Source organism: Acanthopagrus latus, chromosome 20 (genome assembly GCF_904848185.1).
Source record: "Acanthopagrus latus isolate v.2019 chromosome 20, fAcaLat1.1, whole genome shotgun sequence".
NCBI classification, from domain to species: domain Eukaryota; kingdom Metazoa; phylum Chordata; class Actinopteri; order Spariformes; family Sparidae; genus Acanthopagrus; species Acanthopagrus latus.
Window position 1 is genome coordinate 5,257,509 of NC_051058.1, and position 24,006 is coordinate 5,281,514.

At 42.4% G+C, this 24,006-nt stretch overlaps 1 protein-coding gene across 6 annotated transcripts in view; it reads right to left on the minus strand.

Annotated features, from left to right (window-relative positions):
- The window catches only part of cacna1g (calcium channel, voltage-dependent, T type, alpha 1G subunit), a 274,185-nt gene that overhangs the window by 50,692 nt on the left and 199,487 nt on the right, over positions 1-24,006 (minus strand). For all 6 annotated transcript variants that reach the window (XM_037081174.1, XM_037081175.1, XM_037081179.1 and 3 more), the window contains 5 exons: positions 23,172-23,351; positions 22,466-22,566; positions 15,026-15,149; positions 10,263-10,331; positions 5,643-5,827 (listed from right to left, as the gene is read on the minus strand). In XM_037081174.1, the coding sequence (XP_036937069.1) occupies positions 5,643-5,827; positions 10,263-10,331; positions 15,026-15,149; positions 22,466-22,566; positions 23,172-23,351 (659 nt within the window). The remainder of the gene's footprint in view (positions 1-5,642; positions 5,828-10,262; positions 10,332-15,025; positions 15,150-22,465; positions 22,567-23,171; positions 23,352-24,006) is intronic.

A 24,006-nucleotide genomic window follows, 5' to 3' on the forward strand; every position in this document is an offset into this window, starting at 1 on the left:
TTCATCAGCCAACACAAACTAAACGTCTCTGAGAATGATGATCACGCTCTGAGTTCATTGCCTGCAGTCAACATTGTAACATACCAGGCGTGAGGGAAGAAAAAGAAATGCACACACATGGTGAGAAAAATATAAACTACCCAGTGAACCTTGGGATAATGACATCATCATCAAGTGACGGATGAGCTCAAAGGCTGAGCCGACAGGGGTCGACCACAAGGGGAATTCATCAATAAACAAACCTGTTGGCCAGCGGTGACCTCACAAAGCTGTTTAGATCCATCTGCTGCGTGACAGGTGCAATTAATGGACACGCGGCGGCGCGGAGGGGGTAGGACGGCGGTTTCTAGGTTGCGGCTGAATTGTCGACAAGGTGTAGGTGGCTGGGCGACATAAAAGTGCCACTTGGTGACACAAGGTGCTAACTTCTGGGTTTCCCTGAGGCCAACCCTCAGCTCAGGATGTGGGCTTGATGAATGACTGCAGAGGTGTGTGTGTGTGTGTGTGTGTGTTTATTTTTCCCCTTTAAACAAAGCCGATGTATCATTCTGTCACACACAGACCCACGCGCACATCCTGATGCTCAATCTCTAATGAGAAACAGACAATTTCACACACACACACACACACACACACACACACAGACAGTCACCTGCCTCCTGCAATAGCCCTCGCAACGCACATGTAGCAGGAAACGCAACAATATGATGACGACGGCGCCCGCGTGAGCCCCCACGTGCACTGCATCGCCAGAGGGGAAAACACAGACACGCTCATATTTAATTCAAACAGCCAGTGAGCGCCAGTCGGCCACAATCGGACCGCAGAGACGACAAGCTCATATTGAAACTCACACAGCGGCACTAAAGCCGCGTCTGCCTTGTAACCAAATTGCATCGATCGAGATAAACACAACGCAGAAAAAAAAGAAGTGTTTTTGACTTCATGGCTTAGAAGTTACACTCGTGAAAAATGAAGTATGGCAAAAACGTAAGCCATTACTTAGGGCTCATGTCCACATTTCTTTTTGGGGGCAGAAAAGCGCTTGAGAGCTGAGAGAAAAAAACACAGCACCGCGTCTTGTCTCTGTTATAACAATACCTTGACAACCTTGACACTGCCCCTTTGCGGTTTTAATTGACATCAGGACATCAGTAGCAAGGAGGACGTGGGTACATGACATTATCTGTATGAGACAAATTACGTTGAATATTAACGCCTCGGCCGGGAAAAACAAAACAAGTGATGTCACCAGCGGCTTTCTGAAAAAGTTGAGAGATTTTCAACTTGAAGCACGCGGAACAGACGCGCAAAAAAGGCGGAGTGCTTGGAAAAATAAAGGATGCTGGGAGCTGCACCTTCATTTGCTGAGCGGCTGTCTGCTGCTGCCCCAACACTCGCTCCTCATTGGGAACACATGAAACAGAATGCTGTATGGACACGGACCCTTTTTACATTTAACCTCAAACAAGAGAGAAAATCATGCAATTTTGTATTCGCCCCAGTGCTGTAAGTAGTAACCAAAAGCTGTACTTTGGTAAAAAGAAAGATCATATCATATCATTATGTAGCACAAAACCTGCCACTAAAAATATAGTGAAATGAAAGTATAGTGGGGTCTTCTGACAGAACACAACCATTGCGGTGCTTGTTTCCAACGTCACTGGGGATGATACGATGTACTTCAGCAGGTCAGGACAACACAACCACTCCCCACTCTTCGTAAACGGAAAGGCAGTTAAGATAGTCACCAGAGTCGAGATCCTGGGACTGTCGGTGACTGACGAGCTGTCCTGGAGCACCGTCTCAGCGGCAGAGTGATTAGAAAAGCTCAACAGCACCTCATTTTTCTGAGGAAATTGAAGAGCGCAAACCTGCCGCAGAAGCTCCTGGTGAGTTATTATCGCCGTGCCGATCGAGAGTGTGCAGACGCACTGCGCGGCAGCGTGGCTCTTCAGCTGCCACAGAGGGGTGACCAGAGAGCTCTCCTGAGAGTCATAAAAACCACTGGGACAATCAGCGGGACACGGCTACCAGACACCACCACCCTCTACACCTCCTGCTGCCTAGGTCCATCTCACAGCATGATCGGTGACCATTCATGTCCAGCTCATCACCTGCTTGGGAAGACACACGTCCATGATGAGCACTATATCACCCCTGAGCACCCCTGAACAACTGCTATCAAAGTCAAGGTATTGGGTACCTTTTTTTTTTGTTTTAGTAATGTTTCCGCTCATACACCTACTATAGGTCACATGTGATCTCACAGCTCACACATTCAGTCGCTCTGTAGTCACAGTGTTTTTTTCTCAACATTCCCTCGTCATGTCGCTGCATGTCTTCATAATCACAGTTAGCAGCAAGATACAGCTCTGCAGCAAGGAAATACATAATACATACATACTGTTAATAATAAAATGTTACATAATAATCCTGTTGTCATGCAGCTGTCTGGCGATACGGAAGGATCTGCTGCTGTACTGCCAGACTAGCATCTGGTGGTACTGACGAGCAGCTTCCCTTCTCAGTTCATCCTCAGCTCTCTGCCACGTGGCTCTGAAGTCACAACTTATTACTTCCCAGAGAATCTGACCCGGTGGCAGGTGTTAAGAAAAACTATATAAAGACAGCCAGTCCTCTTACTGATTCTTGTTTGTTTGTGTTGGTCATATAAAAGCCTCGATATTAAATTCATTTGTTTCGTAACCAGATTAAAAACTCCACGTGGCACCTCTCAGCTCTGCAGAAAACACTTGTGGAGCCAACATACTCCATAAACGCTGCGGCCCCCAAAGGTAAATTGGTTCACTACTTAAAGTAGATTTGTTAATAGAGCCCGCGCTGTAATTCTACTCTGTGTTTATCAGACTGTATTATGTCTAACAGGGTTTCGAGTACCTGCAGTACAGTATTACCAGGCCATACAGTATACCCACAGCAGCACACTAACGGCTTAATAGGCTATAGCCTTTAATGCTGTGAACCTGCGTTTGGAGCGAAACTTAATAACTAGCTTAAAAAATGATTTTATAGTATTGCTTTCTTGTAACGCTTCTGCAGCCGCGGGGGGAAAGGGAGCGCTCGGCTACCGAGCTTTCCTTTTTCTGTTCCCTTTTCCTATTTTCCCGTCCTCTCCTGTCCCAGCCTCTCTCACTCGCCCTACGCCTGTCTTCATACAGTCTTCCTCCTCCCGTTTCTCTCTCTGCCATGTTTCATTTCTCTCAAAACTGAAGACATCCCTCCATAGAGCAATGGCTGCTCTTTGCCCCCAAGAATATTTTGCCCCAATCTGAAAATGTGTCCCGCTTCCCCCTGTAATGGCTACACATTTTCTAATCCGACTTTAACACCTTCCCCAGTTGACATTATTACATCCCCAGCCTCGCTGTCCTCTGGGGATTTAATAAGGAAGGCCAAACCGCAGAATCACTTAGGATCAGTAGATTCAGCTGCAGGTACTCTTCTCAAGTGCTCCGTTTGTCACAGTTGCATAAGATCTAATTAGGAAGGCTCCTGTTTGACAACAAGTGCACTCTCTAATGTCACAGTAGCATTTCACTTGTAAGCCAGCAGCGTGCTTGCATTTTAAGTAATTATGCACCAAAGCGGGAACCGAACCTAATTCTGAAGTAATTTGAAGTATTAGCTTTTTAAAAGAGCCTCCTCCATCCAAGCACTCACTCGCCGGCTATGAGAGTTTGTGTTATTTCCATCTCTTCCCAAACCCTCTCAGCTTTCAGCGCAAAAACGATCCTTATGTTCGCATTTAAATGCTAAATATATGAGATTTTGAACATTAATATGGCAGCCAACAACTATTTTCCATGTAAACATATAGTATAGTAATGGCTCTCTGAACAGAGAATGAAGCCATACGCCCTCTGTATGTGTTGTCTCTGAGCTTTATTTTGAAAAACGGCCCAGCTTTGGGGACATAGTTCAACGTGGCGGCATCTCATACTGCAGCTAAACACTAAATTGTGTTTCTTAAAGGAAGAAATGCAGTAATGCAGCACGAGAACGCAGTAACATAATCATGATTCACATTTGATCAGCACTGCCTGTTTTATCCGAGTTGCGTGAGTAGAAGGCCGTTTCTTTATCCCCCAAACTTTACTAAGCGAACAACAAGCACACTTTATGTAGCCTGACACTTCTGCTCTTGGGCATTATCTCTTGGCAGAGAATGTTGTATATAAAACCCTTCCATTTGTGAAAAAAGAAGAACTCTTTTACTTTGTATCTGTGGACGCTAAGCTTTGTCACTCCTCGCTCCATGCTGTGCTGAACATGGAGTTTCCTCAAGGGGAGTGACCTGGCTAAAATCCTTGACCCCAAACATCGATACGATTCATATTCTACTTTCACATGAAATCTACTCCATATAAGTTGGGTAACACCCGGAAAGAAGAATTGACCAGACACCCTCATCCAGCCCACATACCGCATGGAATAACAGCACTTGGGCGGTCCGCTCCTGGCCATGGCCAGATGTCAAAAAGTCTGAGGTGCAGCGAGAATGGTAGGTGAACGCTGAACCATAGTGAGTCTGTAAATCCTGAGGAATGCAGGGGATAGGTGCTTGTACTGTTGATTTGTTTTTTAAAGGTCGCAGCAGTAATGAACTGGAGTTATCCCATAACATATCAACAAATGTGTGGTTTATCCCTCCTGCTAAGGTGGTAACAATCACCACTCAGTATGTTATAAAATTCTGTATCAGTTGTCTTTAGCACAGATAGTAGATCAAAACACAACCTCATTTCACTCAGGGCCAGTTCATCAACTGTCTGCGGTGTGATAGAAAAATTTATATTCATAGAAAAAGAAAAAAGTACATATACATAACTTCAAGTACAGTGTCAGGCACATGTAAATCTCTACTTAGTTCACTGACATAACCATAACAGTATTCACTTTCATGTCAAAGGTAAAAATCTAAAAAAAGACAGATCAGTGGTGCTCGGTGGGTAAATTTGGCAGAATGAAAATGAATATTTGATTTTCCTGCTTCTCCTGAGGAACCGCGATAAATATTCAAGAGAGGGCGAAGGCTCGAGAGCTCCACTGCACAAGGTGAGACACTGGGCATGAAGCCACATGCATGCAAATGGTACACACTGAGGCTTCATGTAATGAACCTGCCCGTTATACACTCTCCAAGTTTCACACACACAAACGCACGGGCACTTATCTGGAAATGTAAGTGAAATTGGTGACTTCCGACTAATGTCTGCTAAACAATACATGAGCAAATGTTCACACATGGGCAGCAACACGCGCATGGATGCACACTAAAGAAAAAAAATGCCTACACACACACACATACACACAGACAAACACACACACACACACACACACACAAAATATACACAGAAATCCCAAAAGCTACAAAGGTTGGTACAGAGCTGAGAGAAAGCTCTGTTTGTTTAACCCGCCATCTTAAAATAAAGCATCCACAACAGGCGCTTTCATCATCTCATGATGGGAAAAACTTAACATTTAAACATGGCAACTTCATCCAAGTGGTATATGGTCGTTTTTTTGAAAGGTGCAACTTCATTTCATGATTCCTTTTTAACTGTTCCAAGGACGGTTGTTCGTCTATAACTATTGGCATCCCTGGGAGAGCCACTTACCGTAGCGGCCTCAGGGTCCTCAGCAGCCTCAGGACCCTGAGCATGCCCAGGATCTTGGTTCCCGAATTGGAGATGAGGGACACCAGGATGTCGATGACAGAAATCATCACCAACATCCCGTCCAGAATGTTCCAGCTGCTCCTCAGGTAGGCCTTTTCCCCCAAACACCAGCCCAGAGCTACGATCTGCACACACACACACACACACACACACACATGCATGAACACATAGCAGAGTGTAGTTACTGTGCTGAGGAGATGGCGCCGAGTTACACTGCTGCTGTACCACTTTGTTGGGATACATTTAAAATCTGAAATTAACTCCGATGTAAGTGCCGTGAGATGATACACAAATCAGTGCCTTGATATCCACTTTTGGTCCGTGCCTTTGCAGATTTGTTTCTTATGAAGTTATCTCTTGTATTCGTTATGAGTCGATGCTTAATGTCCTTCATGCACAGCTTATTGACTTTGCAGAGCGACTATTTACTTGGAGCTTGGCAGCGGAGGTTGTAAAAGCATTACCGAACGCCATATCTAAATTCTATAGGTTACACTCATCGTAAATTTTGCCCATAAAGCAATTTGCATTCCAGGAAATAATAGAGGCCGGTGGCTTAGTGCTTTTTTTGAGCTCAAACTTATTAAATCAGGACCACTATTTGTGCATCTTGCATTTTCAAACACTCAATGTAACTGAAAAGATGAGAGAGTGGGCGAGAGGAGGGTGGACGGAGGATAATTTACATCAGTCAATGCTAATCAATGCATAACATTACATACTGTATATGAATAATGTGGCAGGGGAATCATCAAAGAGGTTGATCAACAAGTAGATCACAGAGAGTTCAGACGGCCTCTACTCACTCTTCCCTCTGAGTAAATGAATCAACTCAGCTTCTTCACATAAGTACCCATACAACACACACATACATATTATTAGCCAAATGTTCCTATTGTGTCAAAAGTAGCTCCTCCAAAATTTGCTACATTTTGTGTTTTATCTTTTTTTTTTTTTTTTTTTTTTTGGCTTTGTTGCTCAGACAAGTAATACCTGTGACAGAAATGAGTTCAGCATGGACGGAGAAAGCGTGAATTTTGGATTAAAAATAGCGGACGACCTCTGCCCACAGCATCTTCTGACCATCCAACCTCGCCAGCCCGACTGCTCCGTGGAGACGAGGAAGAGAATCTGAAAAAGGGCCACGCTAATCCGGCTGAGATTTAAAGCGGCCCCTGGCTAATGTTCAGTCACAGAAAAAAATGAAACGGACGAATGGGAGGCTGGCCAGACAATGGGAAATCAGAGACGGTTGTGCCTGTGACCTGTGAGCCACAATATCCCAGACCAAGCTGTTGCCCTCGACAGGTGGACTGCGTTTCGAGCGACATAGCACAGGACTGCAGTTGGACGAGGAGAGGTGAGCTCTGTGTTTGAATGTTTGAATCATTAATGCTCGGTGCTCAAACACTGTTCAAGTGTTTGTGTTGCTTGAAACAGTTAGAAATGTTCATTCCGTTATACAACCCTTTATATAATGACAAATAAATGACCTTATATAATACTGATGCATTAATATGAAAACATAATGTCACAGTTTGGTGGTGGTTTAGGTGTTGTTTTTTTTTTTTTTTTTTTTTTTTTTTTTTAGTATTTTTAGTATTTTTTTGGCCTTTTCTGGCTTTATTTGACAGTACAGCTGAAGAGTTGGACAGGAAACAGGGAAAGAGACGGGGAGTGACATGCAGCAAAGGGACCCGGGCCAGGAGTCGAACCCGGGTCCACTGCAGAGCCTCGGCACACGGGTCGCGCGCGCTACCGACCGAGCTATGCGGCGCCCCAGGTGTTGTTTTAACTATGGAAGTCTCCTGGAAAGTGTGAGGAGGAAGATCTTGCGAGTTGTAAGACGATTGATGGGGCAGAAAAGGAAGAAGTACACAGTTTGGAAACACGTTACATTCTTTTTTTTTTCTTTTTTGAAATATGGGAATATTTTGAATGGTCCATCTGCCTCCTTCTATTACATTCACATTACAAACCACTGGTGTTAGAATCATCCGCCCCCTCAATTGGCTGCCAGTTTGTTCATATTGCTAATGCTAGCTAGCATGAGTTAGGGCAGTACAATACTGCAACTATTTTGACTTCTGAAATCATTTTGGAGAGTTGTTAACATGAAAAGGTTATCAATAGAAACTTCAAAGTCCTGCTCCTGGTATTAATTAACCCCCATGAAAACTAATCTATGTTCCTCACACTGATATGTGGAGTTTTTTCTTTCTTGAAAGAAAAATGTGGCTTTAAAATGGGTACGTAAAATGTACCCATCTACTTAATCTACTTAATAATACTTAATCTAATTAAGTGCACGAGGTTCTATCAATTTGCAAAATTACACAGATTGTGTCCACACCCCTGTCCCATGGCAGCTGAAATGTTCCTGCATTTCTTTGGAAGTGGGTAAACTTGGAACACATACACACCTACACACCTGACTTCTTCTGAATGCAGCTCCTTTCCCAGCAACGTTATGTTATTGAGGTGAAATGCCCAAACAGGATTGGTTCCTTAGGTTCTGACATATGAAACCCTGGCTGTCTGAATCTGTTTTTTTGTTGACTGTTCTCGGTACACTGCATTTCTAAAGCGTAAATGCTCAGCCATGGCATTGACTGGTCATTTTGCTCATGATGTGCCTTGTCATAATAAAAGAAACACAAAAGAAGAAACTAAAAAAACCTCTGTTAGCTAATAGAGGGTGAATTCAATAGCTCCTCGACACCCACAAAGTTTTTGTTTAGGCAGCATGTCTGCTGATAACCATCAGCCGTTGTGTTTGTTGGACTACGCCTTCAAATGATGGCATGAAAATGGAATGATACAACCAGTATTCTGTTTTGTGTAAGTGTGCGCATGGGGTCCTGTGTTTGTGAGGCTGCCAATAGCACTGGAACCAAAAATAGAGACAGAGACTTTGAATGAGTGACACCTCTGAACTTTCCTCCCCTCTGCTCGCTCTAGCCCACGCTTGCACCGACCTCCATTCAAAGCTGGTCCATTTGAATATTGGCGAGACAATCCTTTGCCGAGCATTACGAAACAGCCCTGAGAGTGTGTGCAATGTGTGCGCTCACTGTCTGTTCAAGTCTTGGTCTCTCATTCTCCTCCTCCTCTTCCTCTCCCTTTCCTCCCTCTTAAATCTGTTTTTTCTTCCGTATTTTGGGAGCTTACTCTACAGTACGGCATACTTCAGACAGACAGTGTCTTCTCTGGGGCTTTGTGCCTGAGCGGTTTTTTAGGAGCCTGGTTCGGGTTTCTCCAACTTATGCAAAGATTTTCTGCATTGTGAAAGAATTACAGATTCCTTCAAAGCTTGAGACAAATGATGAGCGCTCAATGTAAGGCAAACAGCTGTTATTTTGTTGCAAAAAAAACTATACAGAAAACTCTGACGAGGCAACATATTTTTCCCCCTGATGATGCTACATTGTGGAAAATCTCTGTTGAAAGTGGCACAAGGAGCACTATGGCTTAGCTCTTAGCTTAGAGTCCTGCGATGTGTTCGGCTAACAGAGCTAACCGCTAACAAAGCTTAACACACAGCAGGACTTTCTTTTCAGATGAACACAAATGGTTTTACTAGTACTTATTGGAATCTAGATGATCTTTTATTTCCGTAAATCTAAAGGTTAATTAAACTGAAGATTGCTTATGACATCTTTCTGAGCAGAATCCCCAGTGTAATACTGAGTTTATCATTTAATAATAATATATAAATTCATCATATCTGTTGCAGTCTATCAGCATATATCTGACACCTTCTGGTTTACCACAGTGTGCACTTAGTCCAGAAGGTTGCTCAGCTACTTTATGGAGTATGTGATTAACAAGTTTATAGTAAATAAGGTAGTGGAGTTCTTAAGCTGAGAACAGTTTGGAGGTAAAAGTACTTTTAAATGCAAATGCCTCTAACTAACAACTATCAATGATAATAACAAATTAAAGAAACACCAACAGCTTTAGCACGATTTGCATCCGCTTAGGAGAAGAAAGAAACATTTTTTGGCGTGGCTCTGATAAAACTGAAACTGACCGGATTGTTGTCCCCGCAATCCCTAATGTGAAAGTGTTTTGGCATCAATCCTACTTGGCTCTGTTTCATGCTGGCACCAAGCATCGTCACCTTATCGTCCTTCAACCATTTGCTATTAAACTTGCATATCCAAGTCTTGGCTCATCCATTGCTCGTGGGACTTGCAAAAATGATTGAAAAAAATAGACACCGTCACGTGACAATGTCTGAAGCTTGCTAACATAATGTAAACATCACAGTCTCTTATGTGGATTAGTAAGGTTATCAAAGAAAAATACAATTTGGAACATTTTACAGCAAACTTCTATTTGTGACATCAGCTTGAAACGCAACCTCCAAAAATGTTTACCGACAGCAGATTAACCATAAATAAACAACAACGTACGGATTTCTTTTACCTTTTATCGTGTCATGTAATGGCTAAAATTGTTCACCAAATGTGCAGTGAGCTTTACAAAGGAAGAGAAAAGGACTCTCATAGAGGGGTTTTTCAAAAAATGATCCAGTGGAAATCCAGAAATTCTCACCTTTATGGTCATCTCAGCCACAAAGATTGCCGTGAAGATGTAGTTTGACAATGTTAGGAAGATCCGCTCCTGCAGTGAAGAAGGAAGAGGAATCTGGTTGAGTAGGGGTACATGCTAATAATGCCGAGAGCTAATAACAAAAGAGTTTTCTGCTTCTAAACTGATCTAGTGTACAGCTTAATAATATATAAGGGAACTATTTCACAAACAGTTTTCCCTGTTGCATGCACTAATGATTGCTGGCAGGCAAGTGGAAAGTTTGCTACTTATTAACACTGTAGGAAGTATTCAAACGCGACATCTTTGGACCTAAAATGTTGTTTCCTTTAGCCCTGTTGGAGGAAATAAACTTACGATAATTCCCTGATTCAAATACATTGCACCTGGAACAAGTGCCATTACATCAACTGTGTAACACTTGGTGAATAAAACCCTTCGGTCCAACGGTGGCTGAAAATTGGCAGTTTCCCGATGAAATGAGCATGATGCATCAGGTCCTGTACTTTTCATCGGATATAAACAGTCAATTTAGAAAACAAACACCATCATTTTGTTTTGTGAAAGTGCGTTCAACACAACACCATCAGGCCTGAGCTATTAGATCTCCATCTAAACACACATTACTGCGCTCCATGGTTCCCCGTTGCCTGGGGCGGCATGGCTCAGTGGTGCATGTGCACGCAGCAGAGGATGGGAGCCTATTTACTGAGCTAAACAAGGACTGAGGAGAGAAAACAAGCAAGCAAGCAAGAATAAGAACCCTCCACCGCCTGATTATTTATCCAACTTCCCCTTCGTCGGAGGAGACAACCCTGTCCAGTCGCTAACTGTCTATGTACTGCATGTGTGTGCATGTGCGTGTGAGCGGGTGTACAAGCCTGCCTTTCCCACGGCCCCCGACTACCATCACCCATGCTCCGAGGAACACAAAATCACACACACAAACACAGACATGGCATTCCTGTAGCAGTCTCTGGGAATGTCGGACATGACATCACTGGGAATGCTGGTATTGAGAGGGTTTATAAATTCCAAGCTTGACAGCAGCCGTCGCTGTCCTCTGTGAACAAGTTTCCGTACTTCCATTCATTCAGAAATAGCAGGGCTGTGGTAGGGAATGAGAGACGAGCGAGGGAAGGTAGCGGGTAGGGGGAGGGACAGACAGAATACATGCTGTATTCCTTAATGAGACATGTATTCACCACACTCAATTTGCTGTCAGTCCAACTGCATTCTGACAAAATGCTGGAAATTTAGTTGTGCCTAATTATGTCACCAGCTATAGTCTGCAAGCTGTCGACTTTAGCTCTGGCAGGTGATACAAACATACCTATTTAGAGAAAATATTGCATAATAATAGCTGTTGTCATGGTAGCTGGCAAGCTAAATGAAACAATGATAACTTACTATTTGCATGTGCTTGAATATAGCATAAAAACAACATTATTTTTCTTTGCATTACTCCAGCACACCTTTTGACACTGTGTCTTGAATGCTCCATTTTGACAACAAATGAGGCAGCTCACCTCTGTTCAGTCTTTGGTGAGAGCTGCACCTCTGCATTACTGAATGGGCAGGATGTAGCCAATCAGAGGCAGAGTAAGGCAGGTCATGACGAGCAAGATAGTGTGATCTAAAATAACGCTGCTACAGCTGGCAAACATGGCAAGTTATTATTTTATAACTAACATTTATTTTAAATACAAAGTTTTAACTATATCACAGTAGCAACTGTATGTCTGCTGACTGACTGAAGGGGCATGTACATATTTTTTTTAATATATATGATGCCTATATTATTTGTTTAAGTTTGTGTCATGGTGTGTAGGAGCCATGTTTTCTGTGAGAGTGAGAAACTCCCCTTAACTTGACTTTTATTGCAAAATAAATTAGATGAGTTTCAGTTAATAGTTACTATACATGTGTTGCTGTGTACAAATGCAGATTAAAAAAAAAAAAAAAAAAAAAAAAAAAGAAGAAGAAGAATTTCGATGGTTTCAGAACAATGGCCAGTGAAATAATGTAATGGCACAACTTGCTTCAAAGCCTAGCGCTCTTCCTGAGGGCAAACAAAAAACAACTATGTTGTTAGGGGATCTGAATCTAATTATACTCACTGATAGATATCAGCCAGCTAAATGCACCTACTTTTTTCATCAAGATTCATGATTTGTTCCCCGAGAAATGTAATAAAATACATACCGTACACACCGTACGAAAAACACCCAGTCTTGGAATGTTAATCTCGATCTGCGCCCAAAGATAATGGGTCCATTTCTGGGCTGAGAACCATCATCCATCCAAGTATAGCGGAAATCCATTTAGTAGTTTTGCTGTAATCCTGCTGACCAACCAACCAACCAACCAACCAATCAACAATCAGATGTGGCTGGAAACCCTGGCAGAAGTAACCATCTAATTGTAAATCTAATTTGAAAATGCAGTTTGCAATCATTGCTTCCTCTTCTGCAATTTAATGAAAATTGAAAGAAACAGGCATCAAGGGCTCAAAAGTAGTAAAACACCTCCCTCTCCTCGCCTCCCTCTCTCATTCCTCATCTCTAATGGTGGTGGTTGTTATTCCTGGTTCAACGCCTCGCCTCCAGCGTGTCTGACCACAACTCGGGGAGCCACAAGCCAATCAGCCTGAACAGCTCATTGTAGTTTGGCTTGAACCGGCAATAACTTAAGCACTTTTTCTCAGTTTCTTAGTTACAAAACAGTGACAACAATAACCAATACCAAACACTTCCCCTAGGCAATCTGCACTGCCATGGTCACAATACGCTGGCAGCCCCAGGTGCTGGAGATGTAAATTATCCCTCTAACTTTTAAGGAACTGAGACCCATAATGTATTAGGTCTGTACGGCAATTTGCAGTTACAAAAAAACTGTGCTTAATGCAGCATTTAATTATGCAGTAACAAAGCCATCCTGTAGGCTAATCCTGAGCAGCAGAAAACAAGAGTGAGCCCACACCTCCTGGAAGGCTTTCATCACGGTCCGGTGCGCAGCGCCATCTCCCTATCTTAATGTCATATGAAGCAGATGACGTGGACGCAGAAAACTCAGATTGATTGTATTTTATACTGTTAATGCTGATATAATTCAATTTTGCGCTCTAGACGGTGATGTATTGTCCCCGAGCTCAATTAGGAATAATAAATCATAATAGGTGCTATAATCATCCTCGATCATTTCCACTGAGCCACAGGAAGACGGTATCCAGGCAACCCTGAGCACCAAACCAAAACAGTAAGCCAAACACAAAGTGCGTGAGATAACTTCCAGGATTATAAACTAATTATTCAGCTTTGCATTCCACACTAAAATGTTTGTGACTCAAAGATTTTTATCTTCGTACCAACGAGGACGTTTCTATTTAAAGGATATCGCATATGTTTTTCGTCAGGCTGGCACTGTGGGTGATGTAAAACAGGTACTTCAAAAGAGTAGCAGCCGAGTGATAAATTATACATGTCTGGTTGTTACACACAGCCAAAAACAGAATCAGTGAATGGAAATCGATTCACAATCGGCTTCATTAATTCAAGACAACCCACACAGACAAACAAATGGCCTCATGCCACGACCACCAGGGCAAATAAGATCTGGAGCAATAAGCATCTCGCCTCAAACCTGTAATGACTGCTCATTCTTTAGTTTTCAGGCTGCTAGCTGCGTCATACATTTCCATCTCATTTCAATAATGGCTTCAGGGTGCGGACTGGACACGACGGCCACAGCAGGAAGCTGACAAAATATATGTGCATCCCAAAATACTGCACTCTGGGCTGAATGTTAGTTCAGTGGTGGATTCTGTGTGTTTGAATGTGCTATATTTACATATGTGTGTGTGCAAAGGTGAGAGGCGTGAAATCAATGCATATTTGTGTGCGTGTGTTAGTCTGTCTGTGATCTCTGCCCTGATTAGGCCGGGCAGCCTGCAGGGCGGTCTCCACTTGTTAAACATCTCCTTTCCTGGACATTAGCCACGTACGCCATCCCAAAGATAATTGAATCAATTACAACGGCACTGTCTCCTCCGTGTTTGAGTCGCAAAACAAGCAGAACAGAGCGCTCCAGCGAGACCGAGCCGCAATTAGGCCCATCCACGGAGCAACTCGCTCAGTGTGAAGAGAAAAAAAATCAAACAGTGATAATTATTGTGTTTAAGCATGGAACGGCTGGGCTGTGTTCTGCTGCTATTGCTGGAAAGTAGGAGAGGACACCGAGATAGATGTGTGTGTTAGTGTTGCCGCGAGGCATTCAGCCAGCCCTCCTCTATTTGAGGCGATGGTGTATTAACAGAGGAGGTGATGGTGTTGATGATGCAGTGCAGTAGATACAGGGGTATAGCACGCATTACCCAAAGCTACTGGCTCGTAGTCAAACAGGAGTGATTCCCTGCTTACACAACATTATACTCTATTTCTCTGCAGAGAGCAATCTACAGTTGTAATTATGTGTCTGTGTCTGTGTGTGTGTGTGCGCGCGTGCGTGTGTGTGTGCGTTTGAAGGTTGGACTTGCTGACAGGTACTTTCTCTCCCTTTGTCCTCAATTTCTGCTTCTGAGCCACCAATGTTTCATAACGGTTGACTCTGCACATACATTCAAAGAAGCTTATATATAATTACTGTAAAATAAATAATGCATCTCTGTCTCTCTACCCATCTTTCCTTTTTATTCCACTGGAGACTGTGAAGCCAACACACTCAAGTTGTGACTTTATAGAGTCTTAAAAAAATGTTTTGAGACTCACGGCACTGGAGGGTTTGATGTGAGGCCTCTCCATGGCGATGGTGATGCAGTTGAGGAAGATGATGACCAGCACGATATGGTCGAACATCTTGTGGTTGATGATCTTATTGCACATGATCCGTAACCTGACAGAAAAATAAATAAAATAAAAATACACCGAAATTAGAAACTTAATTGAAATGTAAATGCACTATATAAAACAAGCCAGTGTGTGTCTTGGTCTGATTAAAATAAAAGAAATAAAAAATCCTTAGATTACTGCTTTATACCAGAAGTAAAAAATCAATAAATAGTTTTTTGTGAAGGGGCAACACTTTGGTTAAGGATTTTCTAGTTGGTTTAGGCACAAACCTGGTTTAGATCAGGAAACACTGTGATTGGGTTCAAAAGACTATTTTGCTAAAGCCAGGAGAGTTTCTTTATCAAGGGGAAAATAATAAATATCTATTCAAGGTTAGGGAACGATCATGGACATGATCAAATTTTTTAAAAAAGTTCAAAAACAACATTGGCTGTCTGTTGGTAACATGAAAGGAACAAAATATCTTGTTGACCTGTCTGGCCGACCTCCTCGATCGCAGAATTCTGTTGCTTTATAATGACATCATCTGACTTCCTCCTTTGCTCCCATCATAATTACTATGGCTGCTAGAGGGCATTGACATTTGAACAGAAGTATTTTGGGATAGCACACTGGGTATACATATTCATAGACTCTGGATATTTTTATACAGAAGCCCTGAATGGCCGTGGACCAAACAGATTATCTCCTCATGCTTCCTTGTTTTCTCCAGATCATGGCTTTTTTATGTCATCATTTGAGATGGCAACTCCTGTTTTTTGTGAGATAACAAAATAATTCATCATGATAAAATAACTTCATGAGATTCAAAAGAGTGGACCATGACATGAACACACTGCTCTGTTTTGAAGCAAACCGTATGAACTTTTTTTTTTATAAAGGGTTAGGGTTAGAGTGTTTCATCTATTGATTTGATATGAGGACATCACCATATGGCTAATGTAAGCCAACGATGTAACAACAGTATTTTAAGGTAGCACTTGTTTTCACACAGACTTTTTAGTGTGAGGAGTAGCTGGATGAAAATATAGTCTTACATACAGTGATCAACTCAAAGCATATGTGCTACTGCCCAGTAGGCTACAACCTCTTGTTGTAGTGCCTCTTTGAATGGTACCCCAAATAAATGATGTATAAGATACATTTTCACTCTGATGTATTGATCAATTAAGGGTACTCCTTGATCTGACATTTTCAGCTTAAATCAGTTGTAACACTTGTCAAGACACCACGTATGCATGCTGGCACGGCCCTGCAGATCTGTCAACATTAGGCTTAATGTAATACGGGGGAACAATGCTTAGTTTTCCCGACAACTGGTTAATGAATCTTCTAATCTTGGGATGACAAAGCTTGTTTTTTTTCCAAGAGCTTGAGAAAATGATCTTGTTATTTCTCGAGAAAACAAATAATGTTTAACTTGTTATCACAGTAAAACAGAGGGATAATATGTTTGACCCCTGGCAGTTTAGAGCCAAGTTAGAGAGAGAAGGAAGGAGCAGATTACCGAAAATGAATGAGCTAATTTAAATTTTATGTGGAAAAACCATATCAGATAGATTATTAGCCTGAGAGTCTGACATAAAAATTCTCCACTGTTTGTTCGACATAGTTTTGGCTGGAAAGAAGGCATCACTACCAATTAAATCCTTAAAAATGCACCTACTCCTCCCTGACACCCATATTTTTCACTGCACAAGGGTAATTGCTGGCCACAAAATGTCTCTTACTTCAAAGTTCACTCTCACTTGCACGTAATGCCACAAATCATAGCCCAGTCTCTTAAAATCAGATTTGTGATCAGTGATTCAAGTGTCAAACTCTCCACATACATCATTTTACACAGTTAAGCTTCAACAGTAGAAACAAAATCACGAAAATCACATGTTTCACAGAAGTGGGACTTCTCACTCACAAGTTAAAATAGCATCGCTTCACCATAAAGACACTTATTAGTATTAGTAGAGGTGAAGCTCTATTTTACATAGAGATGAGTACTTTAATCCTCATTACATGATATTCTATATACTACAAAGCTACCTAATAAGTCATTAAGTGAGGTGAAAAGTAAAATGCTTCCCCCAGGGGTTGTAGTGGAGTAGAAGTATAAAGGAGCACGACATGGGAATACTCAACAAAACACTAACGCCGATCCTGACTGCAGCTCGGTCGAGGCGTGTTCTATAAAACCTGATATAATATTACACACTGCAGAAGGATGTTTACCGAAACCCAGTGCACCCTCGACAAGCAATGAAAGAACTCGCTCATTTCAAGAGGGCTTGTCTCACATACAGTATCTCTAATGAACCACTGTAGAATCAGGAGCCATTAATTATGCCTGACTTTCATTACGCAGCATCAAACGGTTCCCAGGCTTTTAGCTCGTGACAACGGAGAGGGGAAAGAATAAGGGAACACTTGTTTTATACGACGCTGGAAAGGATTTAACTGTGCATCAAATCCGCTCTGATGGCTCATATCTGCCTGAGTGTTCAGCGGGGGACAATATTGTGAAGCTCAGATCTGGATTTCTTGGCTTTATTTGACAATGCAAACGTGATTGTGTCAACACCGCCGACTGTCGCCGAGTCTGTGTGCATGTGCGTGTCATCTGACTGCGGTGATTATAATGCATGCGCTATACAGCCTTGCACCAGCTAATTCCTCTTTGATATCTAAATGCCAGACCCTCGGTGCCAAAGAATTCAAGTGTTTTCCTCCGGCAGCAGGGAGGGAGGACACATGGCAAACACACGCCGCCTCCTCCTCCTCCTCCTCCGCAATCAGAAGAGCCGACGTCTGGCTGAGAACTTTCATGTACAGTTCAAATGGCCGCCAAGACTTTACAAACACCGAGCACGCACACACACACACACCAACAGAAAACCTGGGGAAAAGCCTTTTACCACACACTCGAGGCAAAAAGCAAAAATACCCCTGTGCATCAGACCTGGGACTCTTAAAAACTCACTCACGTCTTGATGTCTGGATGTTTTTACGAAACGAACTCGACGTGTTGAAAGCTTGCCACTCTCATGATGTTTACTGACCTTTTGAGAATTCTGGCATCAGTGCCTCAGTTGCTACTAAATGACAGCTGACATAATTCACTCAACTATTGATTGCGCTTAGGTTTATACTTTCGTCACCTGTCCAAACATTACTCCAACAAATTATTTCATTTAAAGCTGTAAATATGCACCTTTTGACTCTGTTTTCAAATTGATTGACTGATTTTAACATTGCCAGCGGACTGTTCATCTTCAGTTTTGGAGATTTAAACATCTCTGTGGTGTTTTTCCACTGCACTTCCCAAAAATCATCTGCAAATTTGGAGGAACAGTTCATTCAGAAGCGATAATTCAGTCATTTTCTACTCACAACCACATCCACAAAACATTTCTGGAGCTCCACAACAAAGCAGTGTTGTAGCATTTTCCTTATGTAGATGGGAGCTGTTTTTAAAAAGGTGAACCAAACCAAAAACAGAAAACAAAACATAGAATGACTCCAAACAAACTCATCTGGCATAATCCAAGTTTGCGGAACAGAGAGATTACAAAAAATTAATTCCCCTGTGGCCCAAAAAGCAATTTCCCCATAGACAGCCATTATAAAATGTATGTCTGTAAAACTGTGGACAACTTTGGACACCTTGAACTGCAAACATTCCATTCTGGCTTCCATTCTGAATGTTTGATCCATGGAGGTTTTATATTCATACAACTTCCTTGTAATTTCAAAATCTGTGGCATCATCACACTACGAGGTCTGTGGGCTGAGCAGGAACTCAAGAGTGGGGCCAGCGAGAGAAACTCTTGTTCATATATTAAGTGGGCCACGTAAACAGGAAGTTAACCCGGAAGCTAGAAACGTTTTTTTTGCCGTATGCATCACGCGAGCAATTCTTACTGGACTGAATGGACGCCATATTTGGGTTCACTAGTTCTAGTTCTATTAAATCTTTGGTCTTGGCAGCGAGTTGGGGATGTCAGTAACTTCTTGTCAAATCAATTTGGGATGTCTGGTTTTTGGAGACTTAGTCTCATGGTTGTCTTTTTACTGCTTTGTTTTTTTCGGCTGTCCCCAGCTATTTCAGTAACTTGGGAGAATGCTGCCACCCTGCCGCGCTGTGATGCTCTAGAAAGGTTCCATGGTGATAAAAAACCTTCGCGACTTTCCATAATGACAGAATTTCCATTTTTAGGTGAACTGTTCCATTAAATGTGTTGATGGTAGTGTTACCGGGATCCTTTGCTGAATAAGTTTTAGTTTCTGACGGCAGTACTCAGGCTCTTTGCGTAGTGGCTGTGAGAGATAAGAGCCCCTCTCACTAATCACCCACATCTTCCTCTGTGCATTCCAGACAAACCATAGGGAGATAAACTGCATCACTTCCTGTGTGCTGCTGGATGATGGCTTTTTTATGTTATATCACCCGGCACTGGAAAGCAGGCAGACAACTTGCAACATAAACTTGCCACAGATGATTATCTTCACTAGTTACTGTCATTGTGAAACATCCTCCTTGCAGTCCATTTGTTCTCTTCTTACCTGTGTCTTACTAAGTTCTATTCAGATGACCCACTTCCCCACTCCATTTAGTCTAGAGCCGTCTAATCACAGTGACTGCATCACAGTATGCTTTCATGTCGGGCCCAGCTCATTTCAAACTTCCCCTGCAGTAATCTTTAGTGGTAGCAGTAACAACAGCGAGCACAAAGACAAGTCGAGGTGAACTCAGGTCCATGTGAAAGCCGCTGGACTCCGGCCTCCCACTACGCTGCTGTCTCTTGATGTGATTGTGAGCACAGGCGGGCGTCCACGGTGGTTCAAGGCCAGACTGGGCGCCATGCGGAGCCTGTGTCCTCGGTGTCACTCTCAGCGACAGCCAAAGCTTGCTGCCCGCTGTGATTGAAAGCTAGCTAGAAGCCCGGATTGAGCCAAGATCCCTCAGGTTTCTTAATACTCTGACAATAACAGACTATGGGGAGCTTTTTCTATTAACCTTTTGCAGATTACAAAGTACAGCCAACATGGAGGATATGTTAAAAATGGCTCAGATTCATAGATATACTACAAAAGTCTTCATTGCAAATGAATTGGAATATTATTATGTTTGTTCAGAGTTACGTTGCCTTCCAATAAGTTTAAAGCGAAATATGAAAAGATATTTGAATTCTCCTGTTTATTGTCAACTATAAACTGAACTATAGAACTGCTTTTGGATGTTTGTTTTTTTTGTAGAAACAGCATGTTCATCTCAAGCCTCTGGTTTTTGGGAGAACTCAGCATACTGTGAAGTTCATATTTCGGTTGAAAAATGGAAAACTACAACTACTACATTACTTGTTTTCATGCAGGGAGTAGTGGCACTTTGGCAGTTTGTTAATTTATAAGTCCCGTGTGTAGGATTTGGGGGCATACAGGGGCAGAAATGGAATGTAATACTTATAATTATGTGTACAATCAGCTGAAAGCAAGAATAGTTGTGTTTTTGTTACCTTAGAATGAGCCTTATATATCTACAAGGGGAATGGGTGAGACTGCTAATTATTCTACAATAGCCCAGACAGACCAGTCACTGATTCTATAGTGGAGTTTTGATGTTTTTCACATTTTTTGCAGCCACTGGATTTTAGGGTGAGATGAGAGGTATTCCATTGGTTGCAGCCCCACCACCAGATGCCACTAAATCCTACACACTTCCATGTCCTTTATGTGATTTCTCTCCCCAGACATACCTTTCATTCTGTTGAGTTTGTCCCACATCATAACACAGGGGGTTCTAGTTTGCATTAGATGTCTGTTAGTTATGGGTTTTGATGGTGATGCCATGGCTGAGTCATGGAGTAACATAGAAAGCAATCACAGCTGGTAAACCACCTTTATTGCTCTTGGAATTGAAATGTTATTACTCTGAGTTGTCACAGACCGATAACATATTGTGACAATGAAATGACAGTAGCTGCACTGTCAGTCATATCCAAAAATACACTGACATGCGGGGTACTATAATTATAGGACTAGAATCACCATCTTGCGGTTGTATGTCTCCACACGTGTTGAATAATGGCCAGAACATTTTTTCACAAAATGATGATGTCACAACAAAGTTGACCTTCGACCTTCAGCATGTTATAAGACTTTTTTTTTTTTTTGGCCGTAATCATCATATGAATGGCTGAGTAATGGTCAAAAATGTGTCTTGCGCGGACACAGTGATTTTGACCTCTGACCACCAATTTCGAATCAGTCCAAGTGGATGTTTGTGCCAAATTTGAAGAAATCCCCTAAGTGGGTTCCTGAGATATCTCGTTCACAAGAATGGGACAGACAGACAACCCCAAACATAATGCCTTTGGTTACGGCTATTGTTGGCATGGTAATCACAGTTTTGACCAATTAGGTCTGAAAGTCAAAACACTTTAGGTGTATGCCAATTTCCACAAAAATGATGTTGAACTCAACCTATAATCTGTAATACTTTCTCTACCAACACATGTCTAAGTTTTGTGACAGCGTTTATTTTATTTTGTATGGAAGACTAATTCAAATTGACTGGACATGAAATGACACTGGTGATGGTTGACATTAAGCTCCCAGTCGAGGCGTAGGGTGGGGCGCTCGCCATTTGATGTTTAATCAGCACGTTGCGGTGCAGTGGCGGCAGGCTGGGATCAACATGTTGCTTAGCGTTGCCTTCACAGCCACATCCTTTAAATGGACAGAAGAGATGCACAGATCAAAGTCCCAGAAAGGGGAGGAGGAGTGAGGGAAAAGGGTCGGGGGGGGGGGATTCGGCACGTGGCTGAGATAACATGCAGCATTCAGTAGGAGAAACTCCCTTCCTCCCTTCGCTCCTACTTACGCACCCCTGACATGGCAGAAATGTGCAGATAAAAGAGACTTCTGAAGTGAGAATGTGGGAGGGAGTCGCAGTTGGTATAAGAAGAAAGAAAGAAAAAAAAATAATGCTGTGCTCACATTGCGGCAAAAAAGACTCTGCCATTACAGTCAGCATTATGGGATGTCAGTCAAGTGCAATGTTAAGAATCCTTTTCTTGTCGGGAAGAGGGCTCAGTCTTTGCCTGTACACTGATAACAGAAGCTGTCATTTTAGAAAGTGCTGTGACTACCTCGATTTTCATTTTCATTTCATTACATGTTCGAAATACACAACCTTGTGTATTCAAATTGCTGCAAGAGGAAGCAGTTTACAAGTTGTCCTTTTGGAAACAACAAACTTTCAGAGTCCTGTGTCCTTAGAACCTCGGTGAATATGTCAAATTGCCAAGAACATGCAAAACTGAAGGCAAAGAGATATGAGTCGTGGTGGCGAGAGGTGAGGGCTACCTTGACTCTGGAGGGAAGAGGTAGAGCGACCAGGAGTCTCTCTGTCGACACCACTCTGGCTGCTTCTTCTCGAACCAGTGATACAGTCTGGCAAAACGACCCTGAAGGGAGCAAGAAGTGCACAGTGCATTTATTATTCATAATTTTGCAATTTCCTGTTGTATACTGCGAGCCTCAATTATTCTCCACAGAGAGAAGCTTATGAATCTGTTTCGTCTTACAACACAGTCTGTATGAAGGAGCCACCGACAGACAAACACAACGCACATAGCTGAGCTAAAATTAGTATTATACAAACGACCCTAAACTTAAACTTGAACTTAAACTGGGGAGGTTTATAGGACAGGGTGTCCCCTCTCTCCCCACTCCTTTTGCATTGGTAATGATAGAGGAATGTGTCCAGGTAAACATACAGGAACCTTAATTATTGTTATTTGCAGAGAATCTTTTGTTGTTATTTCACTAATGTAGGAAAATCCATAAAGTCTGCTCCCATGTTTCATCTTCCCATAAAGATTAATACTATAAGATGGTCTTTGTATCAATATTTGTTTGACATCACCTGCATCAATCTCACAACTTTTCACCATTATCCATTACCTGTGCCTGTATGTACACCTAATCCTGATTCCATACCCTAGAAACGATTCCCCTGTTTTGACCATACTCGGAAGGAGATTTTTAATATTTCGGCGCCCAGACTGACCAGGACGACTTCCTCCTCTGCGTTTTCGTCTTCGGTGTTGTCCTCCAGAGAAACTTGCGTGGGGCCCAGGGTTGACGGAGAGCCCTTCCCGTTGCAGTCGCTGTGCTCCTGGGTCCGTAAGTGGCCCAGCGAGGGGGGTCGGGAGCTGTGCATACTGGCTGAGCGGTACAGGGATGGTACCTACACAGGGGAGTGACCAGGTACAGTTACACTGAATGCCAAAATGGCGTCATGGTAGAGCTGCTTTGTGTGGGACTTTCAAATTTTATGGTATGGATTTAGTAAGCTTTCTTTCATACATGGATGTTTTCTGCTGAACTGTTACTGTAAGTGTGTTATCTTCTTCCCTGTGATTCACCGTGTGTTTTACTTCCTTTTGCTTTGTAAACGGTCCAAACATGTGAAGTGCAGTGTTGGGCTAAAATAACTGCATCCTCTGTCCCTCTCCTTCCCTCATGTATCACTGAGAGCTGTGAGTGCATTTTTCCTTTTTATCCAAACATGACAGCAGGTGAGTCCTCTTATCAACATTCAATCAGCCAGAACAGACTGCTTATTCAGTAAATACCCCAATCTAACCCTTGATTGATCATTTATGAGTCAAGTCATGATTAATTACACTATAAGATGGCTAACCGGTGGACTGCAGAGGGTTTATCATACCAATAAAACTAGCTAATGTTATTTCATTGTGATATGTGAATGTGTCGAACATGTAATTGGTCTATATCTTGCGCCTGGTGCAAAGCTGCCAACAGTGCAATGTCTGTGTTATTGCTAGTTTGACACAGTTGTCATTTTCATGCAAGCAAATGTACTTGTGCCCTCCTATGCG